The following is a 27,640-nucleotide window of genomic DNA, read 5'->3' on the forward strand; positions in this document are numbered from 1 at the left end:
CTCTAGAGCGAAATCAGATCAAGCCCCAACTGTGCGATGCAGAAGGGAGTTGCGGTTTCCAACAGGCCAACATTCTACATAGTTTAGTGCAGAAAACATGGTAATTACATACAATGACCATAATCCATTGCGCACCGACTTGTCCGGTCTGTATGGTCTGAGAGAAGAGAAAACACATGATCGAGAGGGACAGAGTGCAGTGGCTTTGCGAGGTACTGTATCTCTACCTGAAAATGGATGATCTAAGTGATTGATAGTTGGTATTCAGCAGTCATAAAAGTATGCCTTATTTACTTTGAAGAACTACTAAAATAGTGATTTTGTCAGACATCATAGGCAGCAGCTCTAGAGAGATGAGATGATGAATTGGAATGAAATAATAAAGTAATCAAATAAAACAAATGTAATATGCATAACTGAAATATTTTATTAAAGTAAAATAAATGATGGTTTGAGTGATAAGCAGTAATGGGCAGTCACTATCATAAGACTTTAATGATTTGATCAAAACCGAAAACGTGATTATTTTTGTCAGAATCAAACCAAAACCGAACCGACCTCAAATTGCTTAGCACTAATTGATTTCATGTTTCAATGTCAAAACAGGTTCCTAAAACTGAATAATGCTTAATCATGTCCTTTACTTTGAACTAGACATACTTCAGACTATACCAGATTAGCATAGCAAATGAGTGATTTGAACAGAGTGATTGGGTTGTGTTGTATGTTTAGGCAGTTATTGCCTCAGCAATCTCCCAACAGCAGATGCTAGCTTCATAACCTTTCATTCACCCTCCTGCTAACTCCTTTCTAAGGCCTCACAAAAGAAAGCAATAGATTCTCAGATATCAATACATTCAAATTCAAGCCAAACATTCTTCAAGTCAAAATCCAAAACAAGTTTGCTACACCAGATAGCCTTCTTTTATTTATTCCATCTTCTGAATGAAAACCCACTGGGCCTTAGATTCTCTGTCTTCATCCCTAATTAAAAAAAAAAAAAAAGCATTTTCAGTTTAAATCATCTAATTTAATTAAATAAAGAAAACTACTTTTTGAGGGAACTTTTGTGGGCAACAGAAGTAATTACTTTGAAGTGAGTGGGTAAAACGGCGGTCCCCTAAGCCCACAACAGTTAGGTTCCATCTCAAATGGCACCCTATTCCCCATATAGTGCACCATAGGGCTCTGGCCAAAAGTAGTGCACGATGTAGGGTATACAGTACCATTTGGGAAGCAGCCTTATTTTCATTAGAGGAGGGCTCTGAACGCAAACAACCACCAGGGCCATTTCAATTCCGTTTGGAAGAGAAACACACACAACACACACCAAATCATTTTGGAAGGAAATGTTATGTGATTTATCTCCACTGCAAACCTGTCAACTCATTTCACATGTTGAACAAATTTGACTGCTTTGCACAGCTCTGCCATGGTGAGTGAAATACACCAAATAGCACAGAGGCTGCTTTTGGAGTGAGTTTTCATTAAGCTGAAGAGAAAAAAAAAACACCCAGACTAAATAATCAGTGAGTTATAATAAGAAAGATCATATCTACAGCGCCAATATTTCCCTCAATTATTAATATTCAAATGAGAACCTTTGTGAGTCAAATGGAAGAATTTGAGACTGTAAAGAAACTTTCACTGGAATGAATTCACAAGGTAAACGGGGGAAAAAAATGTCACAAATACAATAAGCACTTTTCAACATGTGATGTGCTTTAGGGAGACAGATGTCTTAGCTGATTTGGTTCTGGAGCAAGAGATTAGGGAGACAGTTCTTTTTACCCTCTCTGTCACAGCCAGGAGTTGGGAAGATGAGGGTGAATTAAATGGCTGGCTTTCTCACTGCTGATGTGAAGAGGAAATTCAGCAACTCTGGGAGGACAGTGGAAGTTGATCAAATTGTTTCTTGTTAAAACCAATGCGTTTTGGCCTGTAGCCGTCATGCTTTTTTAATTGGCTGACCGCAGAGGACAGCTTAAGCGCCACGTCCCCTCTCGACGGCTGGGTGAAATCTGAGGCCACGGAGAGAGGCTACACTAGGCACTGGGCTCACAGATCTGCTCCCCATTTCCTGTAAGGGGACACCACACACACACAATGCACTCTCTGGCTATTTCTCAATGAATCTTTCCTCAATTACTTGTGTCATCTCCTCAACTCCTTCTCAAAACTCATCGGAGAAGGTAGTCTGGGTGGAGGGACCATGGACCTTCTCCTTCAATATAGTTGAGAAGGAGGATGTGAGGAATTGTGGGAAGACTAATTGCCATAGAGCTCCTCTCCATCTCCCCCTTTGGCGACTGATGTTACCGGACTACCCGAGGCCCTCTCCAGCATCCAGCCCACAACATTATACACCACACTGGTGCAAGTAGTGTGCCAATCATTGTGTCAGCGTGCCCAGAAATGTTGACGACAGAATTCACAGAATTACAGCTCCAAAGAGTCAGGTTGGGCAAAGCTGAACTGCATCCTTGAGCATGGAATTGGAACATCAGCCAAAGATCCTGAAAGCGTAACCCCCCTGCAGTGCAGGAAATGTTTCCTGGTGTATCACTGCAAATGGGAGGCATTGTGTGGATTCAAGCCATTGGATCATACCCATGTGCCAGGTACATATAAAAGTCTAGTAGAGTGGGATTTGAATACAAGTCAGTCCCATCAATAACAGTATTAATTGTCCCGGACCTGCTGTTTTCGACTCTCTCTCGCTACCACACCTGCTGTCTCGAACTCAATGCTTGGCTATGAAAAACCAACAGACTTTTACTCCTGAGGCGCTGACCTGTTGCACCCTCTACAACCACTGTGATTATTATTATTATTTGACCCTGCTGGTCATCTATGAATGTTTGAACATCTTGGCCATGTACTGTTATAATCTCCACCCGGCACAGCCAGAAGAGGACTGGCCACCCCTCCTCTCTAGGTTCCTGCCTTTCTAGGGAGTTTTTCCTAGCCACCGTGCTTCTACATCTGCATTGCTTGCTGTTTGGGGTTCTAGTCTGGGTTTCTTTACAGCACTTTGTGAAATCTGCTGATGTAAAAAGGGCTTTATAAATACATTTGATTGATATACAATTTACTAATAGCATCAACTCTATCACACAAAGAAGCGTTTACCTTCCCAGAGCTCCCCTGAGGCATCATGACGCAGCTGATATTATCTACAAGGCAGTAGACATCACATGGTGCGGAGGGAGAGAGGGAACACTCAGCGGGCTGCTCCTTTAAAGAGGCCCTTTCATTAATGATTAACTAGATGGCATCACAGTGATTCTCTTCTCAGAACATTTCAAACAGAGACAAATTCAATTTATTTTAATAGCCGGGAAGCTACTGTACTGTACTAATGAACACACTTCAAACAATCAATAAATGTCAGACTACCGTTGTTAAAATGTAGCAGATGCAATTCATAATATTTGTTGGTGGGAAACGGAACCAACATTTGTGACGCTTTTGATGTATAGACCAGAACGTTTGAATACCAAAACATAAAAAGATGAGATGAGCAAAGCCAATAGTACTCCTTTGCTTACATAATTGAGTGTTACCTACCTGTGTTTCTGAGGGAATACCAAGACGGTTCCCCCTCAAGTTGACGGGAATTGCGGCTAACAGCAGCTGATGAAAGTGTGTTTCATCCTCAGATTTTTTTATCCCCCCCCCCCCCTCCCCAGGGTCTCCAAACACACGGGTTGCGTCCCAAACGGCACGCTATTTCCAAAAGTAGTGCACCAAATAGGGAATAGTGTGCCATTTGTGACAGCCACTTTGATCTAATAATCTAGGAGCCCAAATGTGACATCTTCTCATGTGAGAGAGGTATTGAGAATGAAGGGGGACGCCTGTCAACGTAGGAATGGGCCGGTCTCTAGCATAATAATGCTTTCTCTCGCTGGTGATCTGACAGAACTGTCCCCACCTGCCTGCGTGTGAGTGATTTAATCGAGCAAGCTTTTCTTACTCTCCGCCGCGCCAGGTATCTCGGTAGGAAAAGGAGAACATTTGAAAGATTACGCAGTGTGTTGGAGAGACTAGGTAAACAACCACATATAACACATCCATATGGAGCGTCGCTGACGGCTGGGTGGGCGGCGAGAGAATACACAATGAGATCAGAAGAAGTGTGATCGGAAGATTGTGAAAACAAGATGGGATTTTTTATCTCGGTTTAACTAACTCACACGTATGCCTTTGATTCAATATACTGTCGCGTCTAACGTATTTCACTTTTTTTTACCACTACAACTAAACTGTAATCATCTTCCAATCTTTCCTTAAATAACATTCATGACAACATTTCAGGTCAGTAAGGTCTTAACCTTGAACAGGGGTCACATCCCTGTCAGAATGCCATTCCTGAGAGGCTAAATATTACAGCCATGCATACACTCCTAGTCTCAGAACAGTGTTCATCAAAAGGCTGTCTGTCCCAAACTATGGATGCATCCCCAATGGCACCCTATTGCCTATATAGTGCACTGCTTTTGGCCAGGGTCAATAGGGCTCTAGTTCAATATATAGGGCAGGGGTATTCAACTCTTACCCTACGAGGTCCAGAGCCTGCTGGTTTTCTATTCTACCTGATAACTAATTGCACCCACCTGGTGTCCCAGCTGTAAATCAGTCCCTGATTAGAGGGGAACAACAAAATGAAGGAACTGGCTTTGAGGTTTAGAGTGGAGTTTGAAGGGTATAGGAATTGGATGCCATTTGTGACACAGCCTAGACCTAAATGGGATTTGGGATCCTTACAAAGAGCTGGCCACATTAACAAAAGCCAGCCAACAGCCTCTACATCTCAGCTTCCCTCTCCTCTCAACATGATTTAAATGTGGATTGTGTAGAGATGACCACTTCTTGGATTCCCTCTCTACAGTATCTCAGCACTCCCACACAGACAGACACGGAGCTACATTCAACAGAGTGTCACCATCAAACACTCTGTGTTCACCTCCTACCATCTCCCTATGATCAGGTCCAGACATCTAGCCAGAGAGGAGAGCAGACCTGGTCGTTTTAGAAATCTATCACGTACTTTGAGGGTTTGCTTTAGCCTGCCTAGAAAGTGAGCAAGGATTGGCCCTTTTCCATTGGTTCCATTTCTCCAGGCAAGCTCAATAAACAGGGCAAAACAAGTATTTGAGCCCAGCTCTGAAGGAGAGCTGGGGCCTTATGAGTAGAGATGAGCCACAGCCCTGCATGGCCTGGCCTCTGAGATGTGTGCAGTGTTGCCTGGCAACAGGAGTCCACAGTTCAAAGGTCTTTAATCAAAGAGTTTATTCGATTGTTTATAATCCCTTCCTCTCCCCAGCTAGTTGATGCCATAATACAACCCAATTTAGGGTGAGCTAATGCTGTGTTCTGGAGGAAAGAGTAGGGCAGAACATGCACCCAATTCCCTATATTGTGCACTACTTTCGACCAGGACCCATAGGGGGTCTCCGGGGCATACCCACCCGGGAGATTTTTTTGTAGAACAACAGTGAGAAGGTCACTTTGCGTGACTTTTTAAAAGGATAATCGACACCAAAAGTAATTGAAATGAAATGTTGTTGACACCATCTGAAATAAAATGCTCCCTTTAAAGTCATTATAACCAGTAGCCCAACTGATGAAGCATAGTGGCTTTAAATAAATATGCTGAAGCATGAGATTGCCCATCTACATTTAACCTCAAAAGACTCTGAATGCATCAAATTCTACAAATATATGTTGTAAGATATCACTCTGATCTTAAAAGCGCATCTCGGCATAAATGATATTATTATAAAATTGATTAAATACAAATGTTTCCTCATCAATCTACACACAATACCCCATAACGAGAAAGCAAAATAGTTATTTTTTTATAAATGTATATATATATATATATAAAAAAATAAAAATAATAATACCTTATTTACATAAGTATTCACACCCATTGCTGTGATACTCGAAATTGAGCTCAGGTGCATCCTGTTTCCATTGAACATCCTTGAGATGTTTCTACAAACATCAGGTGCATCTGAATACTTTCCAAATGCACTATATATCAATATTATTTTTTTATTATATTTTTTGGAGTAGCGGTGGGGCACCGCTGCCATATGTATATAGGGGAAACACTGTAAATGTGGGTCGGCATGCTGTCAGGGTTAAAGGGTCAGTGGTAGTGTGCAAAGTGAACCTAGTCAATCCACAGGAGAACTCAAGCCAAACGTCAAAGAGTTCTCAGCTGGATGGATCCAGAAATGATGGGGCCAAAGGGGAGTTTCTGGAGGGAATTATGTAAAAAATACATGGGGCCAGCGCCATTAAAGGTTCATGTGAAGCACATACTGTTTGTGTAAATCACTGCAACAGCTGTCTAAGCTCTTTTACCAGTAATGCAATGTAAGTGCATTACGTATGTTGATGGACCTAAGAATGTTAAGTGTTTATGATGGATAAAAAACATATTGTACTTTGTGATACGATTGTATTTATACTACCAGGGTTACGTGCCTGTCACAGACCAAGGCTTCAACCAGTGACCCCCAGAGGGAAGCCCATGGAATTAAATAGAACACTAATGTAATGCATCTCTATGGAGAAGCCCCTGTTGGTGGGATTCAGAACAAGGACTACGCCCGTCTGGCACCAGATATGAGAGGAGAGTGGATGACATCATTCTGACAAACACCAGACATGGTCAATACGAGGCAGAACAGACGGCTAGACGGCCATCCAACTGTCCCTGAGTGACCAGGCATACGTTTAACAGGCAATTTACCATCATTTGGAATCTGCGGTGCTGACCTGTCTCTATTTCCTCTGCCCTGTAGTGTGTGTGTGTGTGTGTGTGTGTGTGTGTATATCAGACTGAGCCACAGGTTCTATGGTTCTCTGCTAATCAGTTTGGTGCCGTTGTCTGTTGTGTTCAGATGCAAACCAACCCCCAGAGGAGTTCTGTCTCTCTGGGAAGGGTCATGAACATTTAGCCACATTATTCACAAATGGAGCAGCCTCCAGATAAAAAAGACAAGCTACAAAATGCATGGGCACTTTGAAGGAATACATTCTGTAATGGTATTCCGCCATTTTGTTTCAGTGAGGCAATATATGCAGTGTGTGTGTGATAAACAGGTGTAATCCTAATCCAGCATACAAACAGACAGACAGTAAAGAGATTGGAGGCTTATCATATGCTAGTAGGGAAGGATAGGAGGCAAAATCTGCATCCCGAATGGCAACCTATTTCCTATAAAGTGCTACTACAGGTCAAAAGTAGTGCACTATATAGGGCATAGGAAGCCATTTGACACTAATATCACTTATAAAACCTATTGACATCCTCACCCACCTCATCCAACTCACATTCATGCAACCCTCTTTTCAGTTTTAAACCTTAGAGTTGTCAAGGCAGCTAAGAGCATCAAAAACTTTTTAGGAATGTTTTGTTACTTGACTGAATGGAATTGAGCTGTACACAACACCAACAACCTAACCAATGAAGGCAAAGGGGACTAAAGCCAAAGGGGGATAAGACATTGGCCATAGAGGCATACTCTCCTACATTCAGACAGGATTAGGGTTGACAAATTCAGATAACTTTCACAAAATTCCCCGTTTTTCTAGAAATCCCAGTTTGGAAGATCCCCGGAATTGGGGGGGGGGGGGATAAGGAGGAAGTCCGGAATCCTACAATTAGGAATTCTGGAAAACCTGGGAATTTTAGGCAAGTTAACTGCCTACCCCAAACCAAAGCCCCGTAGGCTTTTGCCAGGAACCCTGGATTAAGGAGAGAACAGAACAGCATGTCTTCCTTATAGATTAACGAAGAGATGACTCCGTCACAGAGAGGAGCAGATGGGAGACGGTAGTTGATCGTTAAAATCTATAGCCACATATTTAACCAACAGTAACATATTACATAATGGTTTGTTGAATATTGAAGAAACACCCTGTAATAAACTGTTAATAACAGGTCCGGTAATCCATCTACTATACTGAAAGAACTACATATCTAAAAATGAGCTTGAAAAACACAGGTTCCCAAAGGGCACACTATATAATGCCCAAATTTGACCAAATGGGCCTATGGGCAAAAGATTGTGCACTATATAGGGAATAGGGTGCCATTTGGGACGCAACCACTGCATCTAAAAAGCAGAAATGGAAATCTGTAAAGCAGATCAAGATATTAGCAAGAGGTCAAACACTGGATTAGGGTTTATCACATATACATATGTGGATGGAAAGGTGGATTAACTAACTGATGCCAGTCTGATATATCTGGCCTGGTTTATGTGTATGTTATTCAATCTGCTCTTTCAGAACAGCACTTCCTCTATCTCAACACTATTATCTTACTATTTTAACCATTCTCCTTTCCTGAAACCAATATTTTGTGTGTCAACATCGTATGTTGCTGAATCTGCCTTGCTTATGACTATGTTTATGTGTGTGTGTGTGTGTGTGGGAGTGTGTGTGATTCCTGCTGGGTATCTGAAAGCCCTCTGCCTGAATGGAGGGGGATTAGCCGTGTGTTTACTCACACTGAATGTGGGAATTAATTGCCCTCTGGTACATGCATACACACACACACACACAATCCTGAGTGGGCCCACATTCAATTGCCTTTTCTATTCATCTGCAAGCTAGTAGACCGAACAAGGTTGACGCGACCCCCTGTGGTGTGATGTCACTCACTGTATCTCCAGAACCTCATTGTGTGTCCCAAATGGCACCTTACTTCCTATATAGTGCACTACTTTTAACCAGAGCCTTATATGGAATAGAGTGCCATTTGGGAAGTAGACTCAGAGACGCTGCTTGGCTTGCTGTTTCATATCTTCTTGTGCGTTTGTGATACGATGTGACCAATATGTTCCTTTGGAGCTGAGGGCTTTCTCTTACAGGCCTAAATGAATATAATGGAGCAGATTTAATAATAACAGCCTCAGAGCTGGGGAATCAAATCACATGAAATCCCAGAGAGGGAGAATTCAACCCAGGTCTCTATTCTCCTAGAGGGGGATGAAACAATACAGATACAGGAGTTAATTAACTTGTTTTACACTGCATGTGTGCCATTCACCATATATACACCAAGAAAAGAACATGCTTACTAATCTTAAACATGTTAAAGGGTAAATCTGGGATTGGTACATCCATTTTTGGATTGGGGTATTTTTGATCTCATGGATAGGTCTAAGAATGTGAGAGTTGTTAGATTTCTCCAGCCCCATCACGTTTACTAAAAACGTGTCAGGATGACCACTTCGTTGTTCGAATCCCAGAATGGCCCTTTCAAGGGAATTCTCCCAATGCTCTGTGGTTCTCACTAAAGTAGTCTCTAGATAGACCTAGTCAGTATCAGACAGAACGTCGCAACCCTGCCAGCCTGTGGGGAAAACAACCTGTGGTTACCTAGGTTACCCCATTGGCTCACAGCAAAAACGTTTGAAAAGGTCAAGTTTTCTTGCTGTATGCTTGCTTTAGTCAATTACAAAACTAAATTTAAGAAAAGTACAACATGTCTAAAGATTCCTTTTAAACATTGCCTGCTCCCTAGCGTTCACAAACTTAATATTGTAGGGCTTCCCTCATGCCCCTTTTCATGACGATGCTAGCAGCCACATGAGTTTCCCCAACACCTACAACACAAACAAACCGACTATACCGTTACCCGTAGAGTGGAATTGCAAACGGACTGTACAAAACAAGTAAAATGTCTTACATGTGATGAAATGTTTTCCACACAGCCATACCAGGACACCACGTCCCCACATTTCTCATACCGAGCCACATGGCTCATCTCGCAGGCTCTATTTCCAGACGTGGGAGCGTTGCGAACCGTAGGTCGAGATTTTTTCACCTGGCTACATGTACAACACATCAGCTTTTTGTTATGTTTTGTTATTTCTGTATATTGACAACGAAGTTGCCTCTTTTACAATGGGGGTCAACGGGAAAGAATGTTGGTTTCCCCCAATTTGTGGGTGTGGAATTCCTTATTAATACGCGAATACCGACAGGGACTATAGTGATGGCCGACACCATTGTTGCCAAGTAGGCTAGAACAGAGCATGCAGTCCCCTGTGACATTCTATTAGCAGTCTATCTGGGGGCTTAGGAGTCAAAGGATTATGACAAATGTTACCAGATGCCAAACGTTAACTCAAGACCTTGTGAAATATACACAGTAATTGTGGGAAAAGGTTACAGACGGAGAGGGCAAGTCGGACCAACCACAATATCCAGGAGAGGTTATTTGGCAGAGGACCATGATGGACTAGCCCAGAGAGGGAGAGAGTATTCTTAACTTAAAACTACGACACCACCAACGCAATAAACATAGGAACGCCCTTAAAAAATACCAATTACAGCACGATAAACCCAATTTCAACATAAATCATTTTCTTTCACTTGCTCGCTCTATAAATACTGTTACAAGGCTGACCATATTAACCCAATCGAGTTGCATTTTCATAGTGTAACAGTACCAAAGCCTATAAACTCCACAAAAAGCTAAATGCTGTTTCAACTATGTCGCAACCAGGGCTCCAAATTAAAACGTTTCATTGGTAGCACTGGTGCTCCCAATTTAAAAGTTAGGAGCACCACATGAAATTTCGGAGCACCAGAAATTACGATTTTTATTATTGATTGAGATACAGCCAACAGTGCATTCGGAAAGTATTCAGACATCTGGATTTTCCCCACATTTTGTTATGTTACAGCCTTACTCTAAAATGGATTAAAATAAAAATAATAATCTCAATCTACACACAATACCCCATAATGACAAAGCGAAAACTGTTTTTTGGAAATGTTTGCAAATGTATTAAAAATAAAAACAGAAATACCTTATTTACATAAGTATTCAGACCCTTTGCTATGAGATGGAATCCACTCCTCAGTAAAGGCACATAACAGCCCGCTTGGAGTTTGCCAAAAAAAGGCACCTAAAGGACTCAGACCATGAGAAACAAGATTCTCTGGTCTGATGAAACCAAGATTGAACTCTTTGGCCTGATGCCAAGTGTCACATCTGGAGGAAACCTGGCACCATTTCTACAGTGAAGCACGGTGGTGGCAGCATCATGCTGTGGGGATGTTTTTCAGAAGCAGGGACTGGGAGACCAGTCAGGATGGAGGGAAGGATGAATGGAGCACAGTCTAGAGAGATCCTTGAAGAAAACCTGCTCCAGAGCGCTCAGGACCTCAGACTGGGGCGAAGGTTCACCTTCCAACAGGACAACGACCCTAAGCACACAGGCAAGACAACACAGGAGTGGCTTCGGGACAAGTCTCAATGTCCTTGAGTGGCCCAGTCAGAGCCTGGACTTGAAACCGATCGCACATCTCTGGTGAGACCTGAAAATAGCTGTGCAGCGATGCTCCCCATCCAACCTGACAGAGCTTGAGAGGATTTGCAGAGAAGAATGGGAGAAATTCCCCAAATACAAGTGTGCCAAGCTTGTAGCGTCATACCCAAGAAGACTCGAGGCTGTAATCGCTGCCAAAGATGCTTCAGCAAAGTACTGAGTAAAAGGTCTGAATACTTATGTCTAAAAACCTGTCTTTGGGTTGTCATTATGGGTGTAGATTGATGAGGAAAGAAAACGATTTGTGGAAAAAGTCAAGGGGTTTGAATACTTTCCGAATGTACTGTATATTGGGCCTATATGAATTCCAGCTACTTTTGAAGTACATCTTGTGCCCTAGAAATAAATATGTAACACTGTGAAGACATTTGTTTATTATAAAAGCTAAAACGCTGACACAAATACCAGTCAAATCAAAATAAAATAAAATGTTATTTGTCACATGCTTCGTAAACAACATGTGTAGACTAACAGTGAAATGCTTACTTACAGGCCATTCCCAACAACAGAAAAGAAGTACACCAGGAATATATACACAATGAGTAACGATAACCTAGCTATATACACAGGGTACCAGTCCCAAGTCATTTGTGGATTATTAGGATTTTTACATTGTGTAAAAGCACTATTTTCCTATTGCGATGCATTACATTGTAAACGCTCTCTTTAAAAAACGTAAGGTTTGTGATGACATGCCAGATATGTCATGAATTCATCACGAGGATCATTGATCTCATGAACAAGATATCCCCTCCCCTTTCTTTCTATGGCCCCAAATGTTTGGATATACTGGTAAAGTTACCAGGTTGTTAGCTAGCTAGCCAATGAGGTACTGTAACATGACTGAAGAAAGTGTAAACAAATGGTTAATGACGTGCGAGTACTTTTAGAGCTGGGTGGAGGGTATGGTGCTGTCATTCCACAGTATGATTAAGTTGACAGAAGTCAGTCACGGCTCTCAGGGTGGAGGAAATGGCTGACTTCTCCCCTGGGTTTCATGAAGCTTCTGGCAGACTCATTTTACGCTGCACAGTTAAATTGAAATTTCTGATGGGCCGTAGTTTTGAAAGCGAAGGCAATTAGAAAAGGAATTCCGCTGTATATTTATGCAGCTGCAGGTTTGTTTTCCTTCTCAGTCAAGCGGCCAAATGGGCGCTGGAAGATTTTATAGCTCTTGAGAGGAATTAAAAAGAATATTCTGGCCCTCTCATTTTGAGACAGACTAGGGCAGTTCAGACAGCACATCTCCCCCCTTGGTAGAACAGGGTATGACTGTCCACCATGATAATAATAACACATACTGTAAATACTATACATGGACATGAATACATGGACATGAATAGGTCACATACTGTTGGTCATATCAATTACTTAATCTCTTTTGACATTAGCCCTGAACTACATAGTAGAAGTTATACTTGGGGCTATGGCTATGAGATATGGTCAAAAGTAGTGCACAATTTAGGGAATAGGGTGTCATTTGGGACGAAGCAAGGATAAAGGCGTCCGCATGCTTTCCAGCCGAAACAGTTCGGTAGAGTGTGGAAACCCCTTCAAATATGTGGATTTGGCTATTTCAGCCACACCGGTTGCTGACAGGTGTATAAAATCAAGCCATGCAATCTCCATAGACAAACATTGGCAGTAGAATGGCCCACACTGAAGAGTTCAGTGACTTTCAACATGGCACCGTCATAGGATGCCACCTTCCCAACAAGTCAGTTCATCAAATGTCTGCCCTACTAGAGCTTCCCGGTCAACTCTAAGTGCTGTTATTGTGAAGTGGAAACGTCTAAAAGCAACAACGGCTCAGCAGCGAAGTGGTAGGACACACAACCTCACAGAACAGGACTGCCGAGTGCTGAAGCGCACACTACCGAATTCCAAACTGCCTCGGAAGGTAACGTCAGCACAATAACTGTTTGTTGGGAGCTTCATGAAATGGGTTTCCATGGCCGAGCAGCCGCACATCAGACTAAGATCACCATGAGCAATGCCAAGCATTGACTGTAGTGGTGTAAAGCTCGCCGCCATTGGATTCTGGAGCAGTGGAAACACGTTCTCTGGAGTGAAGAATCACGCTTCACCACCTGGCAGTCCAACGGAAGAATTTGGGTTTGGCGGATGCCAGGAGATCGCTACCTGCCTTAATGCATAGTGCCAACTGTAAAGTTTGGTGGAGGAGGAATAATGGTCTGGGGCTGTTTTTCAGGGTGCGGGCTAGGCTCCCTGAGTGAAGGGAAATCTTAATTAACGCTACAGCATACAATGACATTCTTGGCGATTCTGTGCTTCGACTTTGTGGCAACAGTTTGGGGAAGGCCCTTTCCTGTTTCAGCATGACAATGACCCAATGCACAAAGTGAGCTCCATACAGAAATTGTTTGTCAAGATTGGCGTGGAAAAACTTGACTGGCCTGCACACAGCCCTGATCTCAACCCCATCGAACACCTTTGGGATGAATTGGAACGCGAACTGCGTGCCAGGCCTAATCGCCCAACATCAGTGCCCAACCTCACTAATGCTCTTGTGGCTGAATGGAAGTAAGTCCCTGCAGCAATGTTCCAACATTGATTGGAAATCCTTCCCAGAAGAGTGGAGGCTGTTATAGCAGCCAAAGGGGGACCAAGTCCTTATTAATGCCCATGATCTTGGAATGAGATGTTCAACGAGCACATGTCCACATACTTTTGGCCATGTAGTGTATTATGCGGACTGTGTGACATTTTTGTTCATTTTGGACTTGGATTTTTCGGGTGTTTGGGCACATAAACATTTTTTCTGGAGGCAAGCCGAAGTCTATGTCCCTTCGTCGGTGATTGGTCAATAGTACGGATTCTTTAATAAAGTCTATCATTCAACGAGAGACGACTTGTTTTCCTGCACATTTATTTATTGAGAAATATTGGCCCAAATATCTAAGATGTAAAATTGCAACTAAGATCTTCTTGGAAAAAACGTCAACATTAATGACAGACTTCTTGAGTTATTTCGGACTATTTTGAGGAAGTGTATATTGGCTACGGCGTCTCAAAACAGACAAACGGTACTATTGACACTTTTCTTTTTTTCATTTTCAAGCGAAGGTCTTTTAAGGGAGTATACGAGCACACTCGCTCAGTTAGCCTCCAGCTGAACTGAAGCATGCTGACGCCTTAAGGCTTACCAAAGACGATTCTGCCTGTGCACAAGCTACCAGGGCATGTATGCTCTCCTTATAAAAGGGGTATTTCTCCGGCAGAGCGCCATGTTTCTTTCTCCCTTTCAGCTTCCTGTTCTATGTATAATGTCCATACAGGACCTTAATGACAAACATTCCTGCTACTTGACTTGGGAAAAGCTGCAGGGTTCCCACCTCGCTCTCCCTCCTATGGTGGGCTGTTAATAAACTTCCTGCTCTGTGTAGAAGTCCTAAAGGAAACACACTTCCTGGTTTTCTCCTGTTAGTATAACAGCCTCTCCTGACATGTATTTTCTTATAGTTTGAGGTCTACGCAAAAAACCTAACATCTTAGATGTGTTTGTTGTTACATGTACCAATTTTCAACAGAAAGTTACTGACACAAACTCTTGTTTAAATCTTAAGAAAATGTTGCCCAGTATTGAGTAACAGATATATAAACATGAATTCTATCGCACCAGTTCTGCTTGACATGTGCAGTGCCCCTTGGAGCATAGTGTACAGTAATCAAGTTGAACCGACTACATATAAATCCCTATAAAGAAACAGGAAAGTAAGTCCAACTTAAATACATCTTCAACTTGCAATAAAAAATATTTTACAATCAAATCAAATACTCTACTTCTAAAAATTCCCATGGTGTAATACGCTGTGCCTCTACTTCGCAGTGGCATTATTTCCAAACGCTTTCCAAGGGCATAATGATTTTCAGAAATCTAATAAATTCTGCCTTCAAAATGGCACCCTATTCACTTCTGATCAGGCCTCTGGTCAAACGTAGTGCACTACATAGAGAGTAGGGTGTTATTTGGGATGTAGACACGTTTCTAATAAAGTTGTAGGTTTGTGATGATACATCTGCTTATGATTAATGTCTTCGGGGGGGGGCAAGTCTTTCACAAACCTCATCTCCCCTCAAGAGATGCACAGTACAACAAAACAATGGCCTCTCTAACTTGAAAAAACAATACCATTACCACCTGTGACCCGACATAATGGTGAAATAGCACTGAACAGCCAAACACAAGCAAAGATTAAACCGATTGCGCCAGTGGTTCTGATGCAACGGGGTCATGAACACGCACGACGTCCCTGACTATGTTTATTGAACGAGTGCTCCATGGTATTGCTAGTCTCTTAACAGCCGCAGTGCATGGGGATGCTATTCATTTCTTCTTCACACATCCCCTCTCTAGAACTATATCCAAACCTTAACACTGCGGCAGCACAATGAATTATACATCAATACTACATACAGTATTAATACATCTACACACATCTGAGTAGAGGGACATGTGAAATAACACCCAGGATAACTGTATTCACTCTGGCTAGGGAAATCATCCCAGGTTATTCATCTGTACTGTGCTCCAGGCCATACAGTTCTACAGTGGAATACTGAGGCTTCGGCTCAAATGGCACCGGGGCACATAGGGACCAGGCACATAGGGATCTGGTCAAAAGTAGTGCACTATATAGGGAATAGGGTGCCATTTGCTGTAGATCGAGGGCCCGCAGACTTATGGTTTCTCGTCACAGCCTTTAGTGTGACGAGAAAGTGAAGTACTGTCACTGCAGTGGAGTACTGTCACTGCAGTGAGTACTGTCACTGCAGTGGCCCCTGTGTTCACTATGGGATCACTGGGACACTGACTATGAATGAATAACATAGTAGGAATAAAGATTGTCAATATACGATTTGATGTATTTCATGTATGACCATTGCTGCGAAACCAATTTCCTCAGGGACAATAAAGTTGAAGTCAGTCTTGGGAATGGTGTAAGATGATTGACAGACAGCCAATCTCAAAGGAAAGTGAACAGTCAGCCTGAGGATATGTTTCTCTATGTTTGCGTCTCAAATTACACCTTTATCCCTATTAAGTGCACTACTTTTGACTAGGGCCCAAGTAGTGCCTATTCCCTATAAAAGCAGAAGCAAACTATGTAGGAAATAGGGTGGCATTAGGGACGCATACTATGATATGAACATGTAAGAGACGGGGGAAGTAGATCACGAGAGCATAAGAGAAAATGTAGAAATACTGCCTTCCTTTCCCCCCGGGAACAAGGTAATCACCAGTGAGTCCCAGTCAGTAGAGTGGTGACATTTAACTGCCTGTACTTGTTTTCCTGGGGTGAGATTTGATGGCTGGACTAAGACACAAGTCAGAGTATATCAACCTTCTACACTGAGAGTATATCAGCCTTCTATACTGTAGCGACTCAGTGCTAGGATATAGAATACTTATAGACGAAAGTGAGTGACGCAGCATAGAAATGTGGAGGCACTGTATTGCGCAACAGTGTTTCTCCTAGCATTACTCAGGCACGGCAAGGCACAGCAAGATACTATTCTCTCAGGAATGAGTTCTTCAACACCTCAGAGGCTTGAATCTATAATGGTGAAACAGCCACGTCCGTTTGCGATATTACAACAACAAAAGAAGTTACTGCAAACCATGAACACTGTTTTCCCCCTTGGCAATCATTGTACGCGTGATAGCAGAGCACAATATGTACAGAATTTTTTTTTTACCATTTCAGAGGCTTCTCATCTCGGCAACAAAAACAACAGTGGTAGGGCTGCCAGTGGCGCCGTGCCCCATACGGCAGATTCCATCTTTACATGATGGTCTGTCTATAACACAAGGATAAAACCAAACTGCCATGCAGAAGTGCTACTTAATAGTGCTTGATATTACTACCACTCTTCATCAGACCTGGGTTCAAATACTATTTTAAATCATTTCAAATACTTTACCTGTGCTTGCCTGGGTGAATGGACCAATATAATAGTCCCACAATGGCAACCCCTGCCCAATCTGGCACTCCTGGCAGGCTAGAGCCAATGGCCAAAGTATTTGAACGATTCTAAATAGTATTTGAACCCAGATCTGCTCCTCATAGCGTGGGATAGACCCTCGAGCCCCTACCTGTCGGCGGAGGGAGGGCGTCCATTTGCATTGCGGGTTTTGCCGACTTGTGTGTACATGGAGGAGTCTTGGTGGTGGTTGTCTCGGGGGCTCTGGGGCCGGCTGTGCCCGCTGTCCAGGGACGTGTCCAGGGGCCCGATGCCTGCGTAGGGGTGCTCGTCGTCTCGGCTCAGGTTGACATCCAAGATCTCAGCGTAGTCCCTCTCCCGTGCCTGGCGCTCCCGCAGCTCCCGGGTCTTAGCCTGGATCCTGGAGGAGAGAATGTTTCATTATTGATTCCTCAAAAAGAAAACTGTGGATGCGTCCCCAATGGCAGCATGCAGTGCCTACGGAAAGTATTCAGACCCCTTGATTTTTTCCCCTCATTTTGTTACATTACAGCCTTATTCCAAAATGGATAAAAACATAAAAAATCCTAAGCAATCTGCACACAATACCCCATAATGACAAAGCAAAAACCGTTTTAGAAGATTTTGCAAATGTATTCAAAATAATAAACAGAAATACCTTATTTACATAAGCATTCAGTCCCTTTGCTAGGAGACTTGAAATTGTGCTCCGGTGCATCCTGTTTCTACAACTTGGAGTCCACCTGTGGTGAATTCAATTGATTGGACATGATTTGGAAAGGCACACACCTGTCTATAAAAGGTCCCACAGTTGACAGTGCATGTCAAAGCAAAAACCAAGCCATGAGGTCAAAGGAATTGTCCGTAAAGCTCCGAGACCAGATTGTGTCGAGGCACTTCCTAGAGCTGGCCGCCCGGTCAAACTGAGCAATCAGGGAGAAGGGTCTTTGTCAGAGAGGTGACCAAGAACCCGATGGTCACTGACAGAGCTCTAGACTTCCTCTGTGGAGATAGGAGAAACTTCCAGAAGGACAACCATCTCTGCAGGACTCCACCAATCAGGCCTTTATGGTAGAGTGGCCAGACGGAAGCCACTCCTCAGTAAAAGGCACATGACAGCCCGCTTGGAGTTTGCCAAAAGGCACCTAAAGGACTCTCAGACCATGAGAAAAAAGATTCTCTGGTCTGATGAAACCAAGATTGAACTATTTGGCCTGAATGCCAAGCGTCACGTCTGGAGGAAACCTGGCACCATCCCAAAGGTGAAGCATGGTGGTGGGAGAATTATGCTGTGGGGATGTTTTTCAGTGGCGTGGACTGGGAGACTAGTCAAAATTGAGGCAAAGATGAACGGCGCAAAGTACAGAGAGATCCTTGATGAAAACCTGCTCAGACTGGGACGAAGGATCACCTTCCAACAGGACAATGACCCTAAGCACACAGCCAAGACAATGCAGGAGAGGCTTCGGGACAAGTCTCAATGTCCTTGAGTGGCCCAGCCAGAGCCCAGACTTGAACCCGATCGACCAACTCTGGAGAGACCTGAAAATAGCTGTGCAGCAACGAGCTTGAGAAGATCTGCAGAGAAGAATGGGAGAAACTCCTTAAATACAGGTGTGCCAAGCTTTTAGCGTCATACCCAAGAAGACTTGATGCCGTAATCGCTGCCAAAGGTGCTTCAACAAAGTACTGTGTAAAGTGTCTGAATACTTATGTAAATGTGATATTTAAATTTTTTATTTGTAATAAAATTGCAAAAGATTCTAAAAACCTATTTTTGCTTTGTCATTATGGGATATTGTGTGTAGATTGATGAGGGGGAAAAAACGATGTATTCAATTTCAGAACAAACCTGTAACGTTACAAAATGTGGAAGAAGTCAAGGGGTCTGAATACTTTCCGATGCACTGTATATTCTTCACCCTTGTCCAGAGCCCTATACAGGGAATAGAGCGCCACTTGAGACGCAACCCATGTTCACATTCTAAGTTCATCGGCAGCTGCTCCCCTCTCTAGAACACTTAAGATGTCTTTTAATAAACCCTCTTCCAGTGGAAAGCTTCCACTACTGCAATGAAGTACTTAGACAATCTGTTGAGGTCTAGGAGTAGGCTACCCTGGGAAAAGGTGGAGAGGCAGAAACTTCTACCTAATCAATGTCTGATCTGTAATGGCAGAGTTCTTTCCCCAAGGACCAGTTGAGAGCTACAATTCCTCCGGCAAAACACATATTGATTGGTCAAGGCCAGAGGCTAGTGAAAATCTACCTCTGATTGACTGAGTGGATGAATTTACTCAGGTGAGGGTCAGGGACCAGGGCCTGCATTTCACAGCTAGACAGAAAAACCTAATTGTTTTGTGCCGTCCAAATGGCACCCTCTTCACTATATAGTACACTAGGCCTGGTCAAAAGTAGCGCACTATATAGGGAATATAGTACCATTTGGGACACAGACACAGGCAAGCATCTGTCTGGTGAATCAACTGTCTGGAATATAAAGTGATCAGATTTTTCTTCACAGGATTATGTGTCGCTTATCCCACAGGATGTTTTATCATTATTGTGTAGTTGTTAGTTGCCACCAAGGGACATTATCATTACACAGTGGACACAATGGCACATTGTTATGTGTGGGAGCTGAGGAAAGGCCACTCATCATCCCTGGTTCTGATGCCCCCCCCCCTAGTATAAAATCCATTATAGCTCCTATACTCTATGCCAAGTACAGATGTTTCCATCTGTCATCAGGGCCAATCATTAAGACCTCTGAGGGTTTCCTCACAGAAACATGTCAGGGCTGAGACCATTGTTTGGTCCAATGGTTGATCTAGCCCTTCTTCCTGGCTGGCCCTCAGGCTTATGACCCGCGTTGGCACTTGGCATTATCTAGATAGAATCTCTCAATGAAGGGTGTTGAGAACATTCAGCATTTTTGTGGTAGGAGGCTCTGCTGTAGCAGTGCTATTTGTTTAGAAGATGGAGGGATTGACATTGTACCGGCTTTCATGTCAAGGCAGCTGCTTTTGTAAGGATCCAATTCACAGTCGGTCGGTCTAGCTAGCCTGCTTAGGAAATAGCATTGGCGACCCCTCCACCTCCTCTCCTCTCAATGGAAAGGCTGCTGAGCCAAACAAAGCGAGGGAGCAGATTGCTATGTCTGCTCTTATCTTATCAGCAGCACCGTGCTTACCATCAGTAGCCTACTAAACTCCCCCAACACAAACCTCGTTTTCCCACGGTTTAAAGCTCGGTCTCTCAAGGGCCCGTTTCCTTCTGGTAATTTAGATATTCGCTGAGTCTACAAACAAGCTTTAGCTGGTGTCTGCACTCAGGGCAGGCTGCAGTGCTAACATGTTGTAAGAGGCACATGTTTCCATGAAGAAATCCTCAAAATATTCAAAAGATGGTTCAGTCTACTCAACTCAGCGACTGCCTGGAATCTGTGATGTCTTTTCAATCTCATCAGGGAAATATTATTGCCTTTTTGGATAAATATTTTCACCTATAATGACTTATTTCATTTCACACTTAAATGGGAAACCTGTTTCATTGACGTATTATTTCATTATGTGGCTAATGCACATTTCTTGGGGCATATGTAGATTTCCCAGTTGAGTGCTAGATGAGGAAAAGCTGTCTGTCCTCCCTTCTCTTTCCCGGCAGTAAAGAGGTCCAGAGAGAAGCGAGGGGATGATAATTGCAAGTTGAAAGGCTGATAATTGGCAAAACTGTAATTATGTGCTCGGTGAGGTACTCCCTCCATGCAGTTAAAATGACTACCTTAGCTGTTTACTAGGTAATGGTTTGTAGAGAGAGAGGGGGGGGGTGTAGGTAGTTAGCACACTGGGAATACAAGGGTTTCATCAGGACAAAGAATGAAGCGGCATGACTGATGGGGCAGCAGGTAGCCTAGTGGTTAGAGCGTCGGACCAGTAACCGAAAGGTTGCAGGAACAAATCCCCGAGCTGACAAGGTAAAAATCGGTCATTCTCCCCCTGAACAAGGTAGTTCCCCGGTAGGCCGTCATTATGAATAAGAATTTGATCGTAACTGACTTGCCTAGTTAAATAAAAAGAGATGACGCACCCATACGGACTGTACCTAGAGATCCATCTAGAGATTAGTAATGAATGTTATCAGAAATGTTCCATTGGTGTGCTTAATGCAGAGACCCATATAACACAGTAAAGGAGACATACCTTCAATATTGGCTACTACAGTAGATGATGCTATATCAAGTCAAGTCCGATTTATTCATACAAGTGTTCCCTATTGGTTTGATCTTAATGCTTTTTGGTAGTCTCACTTCTCAGTCCTTCATGCCAAGATCAATAGCATAAGTATAGTATTGACTTAGGATCTACATAACAAGTGCATCCATTCCACTTATTCCTTTCTGAATCCAGAATTTGCGACACTTATTAGCCGAGAGCCAGAAGCAGAGAGCGCCATTTTGTTGATTGGCGTGATTTTATAATGACAGTTCCTTTGATTTGGTCTCCATGTCCAAGTGATTGGCTGTGCATCACAGTAAGGACAGCGCGGTAATGACACGCGGTAATGACACGGTACGTAGAAATCGAAGTGTGCCGTGATGAATGTTATGATTGCTACCCCGCAGTCGGGGCTCTAGATATCTGGGCTTGAAAAGAAGCTCTCATGTTGTCACAGATTGCCCCCAAACCTTTCACTCCTCCTTCAATAGAGGGTAAATCAAAGGAAACACTCAGTGCTTCAGTCGGGTGGTGTAAATCAAGCGCCAACCAAACACACCCTCTCTCTATTCTTTGTCCTGCGTCCCAAATGGCACCACATTCCCTACAGAGTGCACTGCTTTTGACCAGGACCCACTGTTTAGGGAATGGGGTGCCATTTGGGATGCGGCCCCTGTCTCTAGTCTGTGTGTGGATGTAGCTATTAGTTGACCTGTGGGATCACAGAAAAGGACGGGGTCATTGCCAGGGCAAGCAGAGCAGGCTCTGTCAGTGAGGTGTCCCAATAGGCTGACTTCTGACATTCCTACAGCTCTGGGTGGAAACAGAAGACCCTGGTCGTGTTCCTCTGCTCAGACTTTGCACGCGTCAACCAATGGTTGTGTTCCACGTGAGAGACTGTGCCGTTGGGCAGCAGATTTCTATAGCATTTGATGTGGTAAGCTGATGCCCAAAATACCTATTCAAGCGTTTTAAGATCTGGCATGGGTCAGCAACGTCTGAGCAGGGGAACGCAGCCTGTGTGACTAACAAGCTAGCCTTAGCTTAGTTTTGTTTTGTATCAATGGTACATTACAGTGATAGCAGTGTCTTGCGCAATATCCTATTAGTATGATTTACGGTAAGGAGACTAAGCACTGCTAGAAAAACAGTTTTGCTTTTGAGGAATCCATGGTTGTGTCCCAACTGCAATAGTCTTGGAGCGGAAACAGCATAGTCACACAAGAACATTACAAAAATAGGTGGGATCACAATTTTCAGTTGCATTTTGTCAAATCAGTTAATACTCAAAATTATAGCATATGTAACTTTCATAATGTGAATAATTGCCCTCAAAACCACAGTCTGAACTGTCTAGGAATGATAAGATCCAAATTCTAATATTGTGAAAAATAAGACTTGAATGCCATTATGGAGTTATCATGCCCCGAAAACACAAGCAGATGAATTAATTAAACATAGTGTTGTAGTGTGTATGCGTGTGTGTATGTTGTATGTGTGTATGTATATGTGTGTGTGTGTGTGTGTGTGTATATATATATGTGTGTGTGTGTGTGTGTGTGTGTGTAGTAATAGCTTTGCCATTTACAGTCTGGTGCCCAAATTACTGTCACAACTCCCACCTGCCACTTCCTTCATTAGGCAGTGTGTAGCTCGTAGCCCGGGGATGGCCTAGTGGGTAGCACCACTGCCTTTCAGCACATACACACTAGTGTGTGTGTGTGTGTGTGGGATCAGATCCCAGTCCCAGAGCAACCTTGACACTGTGTGAGTGTCTCTCTGTAGACAGACATACAGACACTCACCTCTCCTGTTCTAGTTTCATCCTCAGTGTCTCTTCTTCTGAGGCCTGCAGCTCCTCCAGCCTCCCTTTACGCTCTAGTTTCTCTCCGTCCTTGCGGTGTTTTCCAAACCTGAAACATTGGGGCAGCAGACAAAGACAATTTTAACAAAATGGCTTTGATTTTGGTCAATTTAAGGGCCTCCTGAAAGGCACCCTAATCCCTAGTGCACCCCTTTTGACCAGAGCCCTATGCCATGGGACCTGGTTAAAAGCAGCATACTATATAGGGAAAAGGGTGCAATTTGACAGACCAAAACAATTCTTATAAATTACTAATGACGATCAACTCTGCCATTCTCTCCAACTCCCTTCTAACAAACATGCCATCAAATATTTCGCTTTTAAATTGTACTTGACTGAGTTTGCCCGTGAACAGGTCTGAAGTTGACAGGAGACAAGATCATATTACCATAGCCAATCAAAGTAATTATATTCATGGGAAGGGAAATAGTAGTAAACCAAATGGGAACTACTTGAAATTATATTTCAGCTTGATTGACTCCACATAAAAGGCACCCTGTTGATTAAATTACTTTGCAGCCCTTATTTATATGATGGACCTAGGCTTATTCAGAGGGAAATTGGCCTGCAGAGAGTTGAGTTTAATCAGCTGTAAAGAAAACCAAGAACTTATCAGCACACACAGAGAGATTGAGAGATGTATAGAACAATCTAAAGGAGCAAGAGAGAGTGAGTGACCGAGAGAGATAACGAAAGGAGAACGAGTGAGAGACAGAGAGATAATGAAAGGAGAACGAGTGAGTGACCGAGAGAGATAACGAAAGGAGAACGAGTGAGAGACAGAGAGATAACGAAAGGAGAACGAGTGAGAGACAGAGAGAGATAACGAAAGGAGAACGAGTGAGAGACAGAGAGATAACGAAAGGAGAAAGAGTGAGACAGAGAGAGATAACGAAAGGAGAACGTGTGAGAGACAGAGAGATAACGAAAGGAGAACGAGTGAGAGACAGAGAGAAGGGAAGGTGAGAGACAGAGAGAGATAACGAAAGGAGAAAGAGTGAGACAGAGAGAGATTACGAAAGGAGAAAGAGAGTGAGAGACAGAGAGAGATAACGAAAGGAGAAAGAGATGAGAGACAGAGAGAGATAACGAAAGGAGAAAGAGAGTGAGAGAGAGAGAGATAACGAAAGGAGAAAGAGAGTGAGAGACAGAGAGAAATAACGAAAGGAGACAGAGAGAGAGAGAGAGAGGGGTGAGCGGGAAAGACCGAAGGGGGAGGTCCATTACCTGATAAATTGATCAACAAATGGACTCAAATGTAGCATAAAGCCGTTGAAAGTGTTAATATGAAGTGCAGCCCTATCTATCACAGAGACAGCGGGTGACAGTTTCTCTTTCCACTCCGGTGGCTTCCATTAAATCTCCTTAAAATCACCAGCCACGTCCCAAATGGCACCCTATTATATACAGTATATAGTGCACTACTTTGACCAGAGCCCCTATGGGCACTGGTCAAAAGTTGTAAACTATATAGGGAATAAGGAGCCATTTGAGATCCCCCCCAGTCTCCTTCAGAAACACTGGCAGGAAGAACCAGTGAAACTTTCAGAGATTAGAACATTCATCATGACAGAAGGGCATTGAATATTCTGTGTACAGTTAAGCACACAACCCTCCTCTCCTCTTCCGACTTCTACACCACTTATAAGATAGGGATTTAACAAGAGGTTATTTTAGTTAAAGAAGCAAGCGACTGGGGAAACTTCAAGTTCAAGGGCTCTGTTGACAACGCAAAAAAGTCTTAGTGAAAGTGTCATAAGAGAAAGACAAATATTTGAGGTGTTTATTTCCGAATCTCTCAGAACGTCCATGAGAAGATTCCATGATGTTTTGATATCAAATGCTAGGGATATGAGATGCACAGGACCAATCATGTATTTCAAACTCATCTCAACAAGTATGTGTAACCTTTATTTAACTAGGCAAGTCAGTTAAGAACAAATTCTTATTTACAAAGACGGCCTACACCGGCCAAACCCGGACAACGCTGGGCCAATTGTGCGCCGCTCTATGGGACTCCCAATCACGGCCGGTTGTGATACAGCCTGGATTTGAACCAGGGTGTTTGTAGTGATGCCTCCAGTACTGAGATGCAGTGCCTTAGACCGCTGTGACACTCGGGAGCCCCAGGTAAAGTGATAAGGTCTGTCTTGACAGCGGCAGCACAGTCAAAATGTCATTACAAGTCTCACTGACTCTAGCATTCATTACCGATTAAGCCCAGCTTCTTGAAACCTTTCATAAGTTACAGTACTAAAGGGAAGGGAAAGGAGATACCTAGTCAGTTGAAAAACTGAATGCATTCAACTGAAATGTGTCTCCCGATTTTAACCCAACCCCTCTGAATCTGAGAGGTGCGGAGGGGCTGCCTTAATCGACATCAACGTCATTGGAGCCTGGGGAGCAGCTGTTGTGGGGGTAAAGGGCAGAATGGCAGATTCTTGCCGGATTGGGGATTCTTCACATTACCATACTGTAGCACTGAGAAAAAAAAAACCATACTGATGCTGTCACGTGTCTGTTTCTGGGCAGCGGCCATCTTGAGGATGCTGCCAAGTGAGCAGATTGGGTGTTGCTTTGAGTCCAAGTGGTGATCAGAGTAGAGTAGGTGAGGGAAGCTGCTGTGGTCTAGATGGGGCTCTGATGGTAATGACGCTTTGATTGGGCTGCAGCGTGTGTGTGTGTGTGTGTGTGTGTGTGTGTGTGTGTGTGTGTGTGTGTATGCGCGTGCGAGCCCAGTGAGATGAGAGGGTCAGATCTAACTAGCGTCGCTGTCTAGCGTCTCGGTTTGAGAGCAGCGAAACACTCCAACCAGACCTGGGTTAAAATACTATTAAAAATCATTTCAAATGCTTTATCTGTGCTTGTTTGATCTTCCTAATATTGAGTTGCACCCTTTTTGCCCACCAAACAGACTCAATTCGTCGGGGCATGGACTCTACAAGGTGTCGAAAAAGAGTTCCGCAGGGAAGCTGGCCCATGTTGACTCCAATGATTCCCACAGTTGTGTCAAGTTGGCTGGATGTCCTTTGGGTGGTGGACCTTTCTTGATACACATGGGAAACTGTTGAGCGTGAAAAACCCAGCAGAGTTGCAGTCTGGCACCTACTACCATAACTCGTTGAAAGGTACTGAAATATCTTGCCCATTCACCCTCTGAATGGCACACATACACAATCCATGTCTCAATTGTCTCAAGGCTTAAAAATCAAAAGTCTCCTCCCCTTCACCTACACTGATTGAAGTTGATTTAACAGTTGAAATCAATGAAGGGATCATAGCTTTCACCTGTATTCACCTGGTCAGTCTATGTCATGAAAGAGCATGTTTTGTACACTCAGTGCACAATATGGACAGTAGGTGAATAGAAAATGTGTGTATACAGTAGTTATATAGGATGAGCCATGACTAGAATACAGTACACACATATAAAGTGGGTAAAACAGTATCTAAACACTATTAAAGTGACCAGTGTTTAATGACTATGTACAGGGCAGCAGTCTCTGAGGTGCAGGGTAGAGTACCGGGTGGTAGCCGGGTAGTAACAGTTCAGGGTAGAGTACCGGGTGGTAGCTGGGTAGTAACAGTTCAGGGTAGAGTACCGGGTGGTAGTAACAGTTCAGGGTAGAGTACCGGGTGGTAGCTGGGTAGTAACAGTTCAGGGCAGAGTACCGGGTGGTAGCCGGGTAGTAACAGTTCAGGGTAGAGTACCGGGTGGTAGCCGGGTAGTAACAGTTCAGGGTAGAGTACCGGGTGGTAGCCGGGTAGTAACAGTTCAGGGTAGAGTACCGGGTGGTAGCTGGGTAGTAACAGTTCAGGGTAGAGTACCGGGTGGTAGCCGGGTAGTAAAAGTTCAGGGCAGGGTACTGGGCGGAGGTCGGCTAGTGGGGATTATTTAACAGTCTGATGGCCTGGAGATTGAAGCTGTTTTTCAGTCTCTCGATGCACCTGTACTGACTCCGCCTTCTAGAAGGTAGCAGGGTGAACAGGCCGTGGCTCTGGTGGTTGAGGTCCTTGGTGATCTTCTTGGCCTTCCTGTGACACTAGGTGCTGTAGATGTCCTGGAGGCCAGGCAGTGTGCCCCCGGTGATGCGTTGGGCTGACCCCGCGCCACCCTCTGGAGAGCCCTGCGGTTGCGGACGGTGCAGTTGCCATACCAGGCGGTTGATACAGCCCGACAGAATGCTCTCAATGGTGCATCTGTAAAAGTTAGTGAGGGTCTTAG

General features: G+C 43.6%; 1 protein-coding gene across 6 annotated transcripts in view; it reads right to left on the reverse strand.

The window, feature by feature from the left end:
* Positions 1-27,640, reverse strand: part of LOC106568841 (partitioning defective 3 homolog) — a 239,994-nt gene that overhangs the window by 48,035 nt on the left and 164,319 nt on the right. For all 6 annotated transcript variants that reach the window (XM_014139556.2, XM_014139557.2, XM_014139559.2 and 3 more), the window contains 2 exons: positions 23,357-23,464; positions 17,488-17,736 (listed from right to left, as the gene is read on the reverse strand). In XM_014139556.2, the coding sequence (XP_013995031.2) occupies positions 17,488-17,736; positions 23,357-23,464 (357 nt within the window). The remainder of the gene's footprint in view (positions 1-17,487; positions 17,737-23,356; positions 23,465-27,640) is intronic.

The sequence above is a fragment of the Salmo salar genome, chromosome ssa14 (genome assembly GCF_905237065.1).
Source record: "Salmo salar chromosome ssa14, Ssal_v3.1, whole genome shotgun sequence".
Taxonomy (NCBI): domain Eukaryota; kingdom Metazoa; phylum Chordata; class Actinopteri; order Salmoniformes; family Salmonidae; genus Salmo; species Salmo salar.